The following is a 5,668-nucleotide window of genomic DNA, read 5'->3' on the forward strand; positions in this document are numbered from 1 at the left end:
CTCACCAGACGGTACAGTTTACTGAGTGAAGTGACGTAGTATCCAAGCCCAATTTCCAATCAACATGTAACGAGCATCTTCACCACCCCTAGAAAAATTGCAGAAACAAACCATCGTAGCGCATACAGCTCTGTAGACTGTAACAACCATATACGGTATCTACCACATCTATAACTCTCCGTACGGTGTACATTCCCTCGAAGTAAGTGTGTACCCCCACCCCCTGCCCTACCCTACCCTGCGCTACCCTGCCCTGCGCCCATAAATTTTCGATCTCCACCCCCCTCGTCCCCACGTGATCATCGCCTATCTCATCACAACCATCACAACCATCCTAGCTCGCCTAGCTTCCTAGCTTCCGCATGCCATGGTCTTCCAAGTTCCCAACAAGCAAAATCTGCACACCCTGCCCCAGTCGGCGAGATGGGCATGTACGCGAGTGTCAAAGAAACTAGGTCCCGCCGCTTTGGTCCTGACCCCCGGCTTTGGCTCCATTTCTGTATTCACGATGCGCACATTCCCCAACGCCTCAAAAGGATCGATCGAGGGCCCTGTCTCACATATGCTGACGATCGAGGCCAGTGAGGATAATCACCACCAAACCGATACCCACCCTACCTTCCCATACACAAAAACTTCAAATAAAACTCTCGATACAACACGACACAGCACAATACAGCACAATACAGCGCACAACGCATAGTGCATACACAAAAATGGATGAGGCAGCGGAAAATTTGTAGATATTATCTTAATTTCTTTCATGCCGTCTTGTCTTGTCTTGCTCTGTCCAATACTATCTCCTGATTTATCCCAGCCTACTTCATTGTAACTAAAAATAAAAATATTTGTACAACACTAAGACCATCTACGATCCGTGGACCACTCATCTGACAAGCAAATAAGAGCTTAGGATCAGATTTAGATCAGATCAGATTCAAATGCCAGATCAGCCGGCCCTTCAGTTCCCTTCTATCTAGCCACTTCTACGTTGTGCCTCCGAACAACGTCTGCTGAGATGCATGCCCTTTTGCTGCATTTGGATGCTCCCCCCTGCTGCCGTATCTCACAATTCTTGAAGTATCCAAGCCAACCTAGCCTATTCCACAATGTGTATTCTTACTTGGCTTTGTTCCCGCCTCCACCGTAAACCCAGCTCGATCTTGATGAATGTACCTATGTATCCACATGATGATGACTCCCCTGAAAAGAAATCCAATAACAGAATATGCGCGTCTTCCAGAAACCGGGTGCCCAAAATCATATATTGTAGAAACGACAAGCAATAGGTATTAAAAAAAAAATGGTATAAAATGATATCCCAGCCCAAATCCAGATCCCACGATCCGAGATATCCACATATTTCAGTGCTACTCAAAATCCACATCTGGTAAGTGGGAATATAAAATAACGCCATCTTATGCAGATGCCAAACCAGAGTCTCAAAACTCGTTGATGTACCCATAGCCGTGGCTATCAAAAATCAAACCAAAACGCCTGGAAGCAAAATTTCCTTATGCTTCTGCTACCAAAACTAAATAAAAGCCTTTCTTTGAACGTGAGTACCAAAATGCCAAATGCCCCTGGTATGCGTGACCCTCGAACAAAACCAATATGTGCTCTCTTCGTCCTGAAAGACGTGTAATTATGCGAATTTTCCTATTCCCGTGATCCTCCGATCAAAACTTTCCGTAACTCCATGATGACGATCGCTAAAGATCTTCACGCTCTGTAACGCTGAATACTTTATACATTAGATTTGTGCTTTGGTGATATATCTTTCACTTAGTAGGTACTGCTGAAAAGGTCACGATCGTGGTGAATGATCCTCCGATGATTTGGGTCGAAGTGATGATCCGGTTGAACCTTGTGACTGCTTCATCGTGTTTTTGCGGGTAAGTTTCGCATAATGTAACCCACATGCGTTGCAAAGCGTACGGGCTCCATCTGGTCCTCTTCTCCATTCGGGAGTCTCCGCTCTGTTACAGCTGTGACATCTTCCTGGTGGAGCAGCGCGCTATTCAACTGTTAGAAAGGTTGGTCCCAGAGCAAATTGAGTAGATACATACCCCTCGACGTTTTTTGTTATCTGGTCCACCAAAATTTTGATGGTGTCTGTCATCGCCATAGATGCTCTCATCATCGTAATCAGTAGCTAATCTGGCACCGCGAGATTGCTCGTCGGCTGCATGCTGCTGCTGTACAGCTGTATCTAACATGCGGTGAAGGCAAGATACAACTCGATTACCGTGAACCAACATCTCTTCAATGGCCCTGCGATCGGGTGATCTTTCGGGGATTGCAATGTGAGAGCGTGGTTGTTCTTGACTTATTGCGTGGAAATGACGTGACCAATCCTGTAAAGTATTGCTAGAAACGTTGATCTTTGGTTGATTAGTTAGCGAATTTGACTAAACTTTTGAAAGAATGGGGCACAAACTTGAGCTAAATTATTATCAACGTCCCACACCTCAAGCTGTCGCTTCAAGCCCTGATTGAATGGCTCAGGTTGAGTCTTATAATTCTTAAACCCGGCACCGCCTAAATCTCTCTCATCCCGTGGTGGATAAGGTGGTTGAGGGTAAGCTTGCCCATGAGGCTGAGGATGAGAAGGGTGGACCGGTTGCGCTGGAGCGTTTCCATATGGATGTTGATTGTGTAAAGGAGATGGTTGGCCATAGTCATTCATTGACCTCTCAACAAATCTCTCACTGGCTCTTGGCTCCTGTTCATACCTAGGAGCCTCATATCTAGGCGGTGCGTATGAATTTGCAGGTGGAGGTTGTGGAATTGAAGGATGTAACAATGATGGTCTCCTGGGCTCCGCAAAGCTCCTTGAATCTAAATCTGGGCGTGAGAAAGGTGGTGGTTGAATAGGCATCGGAGGTGAAGGTTGCCGCGATTGAGATGGCTGAAATCCCCCGCCCTGCTCATGTATCCGTGGTGGTGGCAGCACTTGCGATTGTGCATAGGAATTCTGCGGATGCGATGGCGGTGCAGACGCGGATACAGGTGAAGCATAAGGACCGGGCTTGGTAGAAGTGCTGCTCAGAGCTTCCTGTATCGATGGCAAAGATTGTCGATGAGTGCTGGTTTGCAGCGGATGCGGGTGCGCTTTGTCATTTGACGTCCTCCGCGACTCTGGAGGAGATATCAAGCCGCTATGCGAAGTACTGGGCCATCCTGCGGAGTATGGTGCACCACTTGAGTAGTGAGCGGACGCAGGACTGGCAGTCGGTGGTGCAGCCATTGGATTTGATTGTATATATCTCGTGTCGGTATTTATACGCTCGATATGTTCACGGTTCATGATGGAAAGGATGCCACTAATATTATATGAATGTCAGCTTGTGTTGTGTTGAACTTGCATTAGCTTGAGAAGAATGCGGTGGTCTTAATGAGACAAGAAAAACTGACCTTGACCTACTGCCACTTTCCGCACCCTCCATTGCAAGATCTGGGAAATATTTCACTCGAATCTGAACAGATTAGATGCTCGGAAACATGCGTAGAATGATATCGTGCTCTTCCGGTTCCGACGTTTGTGCTACCGTAACACCTGTTCACCTAAGCATCTACGAATCTCCCTCAGCTCGAGTATGTCTGTACTATTTCTTTGGTGTTGCTTGAGCACTGGCCGGAATGCAAATTGATTATAAGGATGAAAAGGCAGAACGGTTAATTGGTGTGCGGCTGAAAGAAAGGATTTGAGCCGTCCAGATTGCTCTGGCTAAAAATTGACGACCGAGGATCGAAATATCAAAGAAGTTGCGCTTGTGTTTTATGGCTCGTGGTTATGTATATACACTCGATCGATCGATGGCTGTCGACTGTCCTATCAAAGGTCTCAAAGTGAGGCAATCGATGCGTTACGTGAGTGGGCCTTTTTACTAGACACAGGATTTTGTGTGTGTAGTTTAGTTTGGGCGGCGAAAATGGTGAGAACGTCCAGCAGATTCGTTCCAAGAATTTGAATTGAGCGCGGCTATCTTGATATATTTCTTCGATCAGAATGAGGCTGAATTACACAGAGGGGAGATTGGAGGGGGAAAACCCGTCTAATTCTAGTGAGACTTCTTTTTTCGATTTGAATCATAAGTTTTCTGTAGCTATATAGAGGTTTAGAATCCAGATAAAAGCTCTGGGTCCATAAACTGAAGACGAAATTTAATCCAATTGAGTCTGCGTCTGTATTGATCAGGTTGAACGTGAAAATTCCAAGTAGAAGAATTGCAAAATCGTATGGTATGTTTCGCGAGCAATGATCAAGATCAATGTTTCGATATGTTGAAGGAATGGGAGGAATGAAGAAAGGAAGAAAGCAGTAGACTGTAACAGGGTGAAGGCTGCTTGCTCTGACTTCCTGCTTGATTAGGGTTTCGCTCGGTGTAAAGCTTGTGGAAGTGTGGAAGGAGGAACGAGGTACACAACAGGGCAGGTGAGCTTCTCGAAGTTTGGTAAGGCAAATGATAGGATAACTATAGGAGTATAAGATAAGAAGCACAAAGATTGGAAAGCCAGCAGAGATAAAAGGCAGCAAGTAAGGATGTCGACGCAATAATAAGTCAAGATTGTTTGAACAGCTGAATAAGAAATAGTTAGTCGACCGTGAGAAGAGTAGGACTAATTGTAGTTGTAGTTGTGGTTGTGGTCGTAGTTGTAGTTGTGACTAGGAGGTAAAGTTAGTAGAGCGGGATGAGTGGGAGGAAGCGGCAGTATCGTGCTGTGCTACCTGCTAACCTACTAAACTTTTGATCGAGCGGGTTCGAGCCGTCACTTGTCAAGCTAGTAATGATTTAGCTGTGAGATTCTTAGCCTTATCGAGCTAGTCTCAGGGAGGCGATCTCTTAGTTTCCGGGACTTTTAGTTGGGTATAATTTCTTTTTTAGGTTCGACTACGAGATGGACATTGTCATGGCTAAATATCAATGATAATAATAATGGATGGGGATCGAAGATTAGGAAGATATAGAGTCGTAGCTAAGGCAAACCCAAACCGTCGCCAAGGATGAAGGTAGTAGCGGCAAAGCAGGCAAGAACAAGGCACTATCGACAAGGGAGATGAGTGGGTGGTATGGATCATATCGATGCTCTTTTATTAATATTATGATTTGTTACAGGCAACATCTGCCAGCTAGCAGCAGCTAGTGCGAAGGAAAATCAGATCTGTATCGAGTAGTATCTTGGATGTCCATGGATGAGTTAGCCTTACAAATCTGCATCAATCTGGATCTAGATACAGATTAACCAACATCTAGGTTGAATCGAAGGTGGGTCGTTAATCAAAGTGGACGAACGACATGGCATCTAATAAAATCTAATAAAATCGAATACCTTTTGACCAGACGAGGGGCAAGCTAATCTTGAGATTTGCGATTTTACGATGAGCCAGCAGGGATTAGAAATAAGATGCGTGGATATGGCAGACTGCATATCCTTGCATCCATTTACCATGGGTCGGCCCATACTGCTAATATGGATCTCCAAAGTAATGGTCGAGTGGAGGGTCTGGGAGAGAAAGAAGATAGATGGGAGGGGTTTATTTTATGGGTCGTGGGGTGGTGAAAATAGCAGAATGGTGATGAAACAAATCCAACTAGTAAGGGGATTTGACATACGGTACGAAAGTCTTGAGGACGAAAATGACAATTGCTGTGAAAGTGTTTAG

The 5,668-nt window shown here is 45.3% G+C and overlaps 1 protein-coding gene across 1 annotated transcript; it reads right to left on the minus strand.

Moving 5' to 3' along the window:
• Positions 1–743: 743 nt before the first annotated feature.
• EAF01_009416 (uncharacterized protein) lies at positions 744–4,886 on the minus strand. The gene is made up of 5 exons (XM_038917672.1): positions 4,745–4,886; positions 3,418–4,669; positions 2,441–3,326; positions 2,070–2,384; positions 744–2,017 (listed from the first exon to the last, which is right to left on the minus strand). The coding sequence occupies exons 2-5, from the start codon at positions 3,447–3,449 to the stop codon at positions 1,808–1,810; spliced, it is 1,443 nt and encodes a 480-aa protein (XP_038766481.1). The 5' UTR covers positions 3,450–4,669; positions 4,745–4,886; the 3' UTR covers positions 744–1,807.
• Positions 4,887–5,668: the final 782 nt, after the last annotated feature.

Source organism: Botrytis porri, assembly GCF_014898465.1.
Source record: "Botrytis porri strain MUCL 3234 chromosome Unknown BPOR_014, whole genome shotgun sequence".
NCBI lineage: Eukaryota > Fungi > Ascomycota > Leotiomycetes > Helotiales > Sclerotiniaceae > Botrytis > Botrytis porri.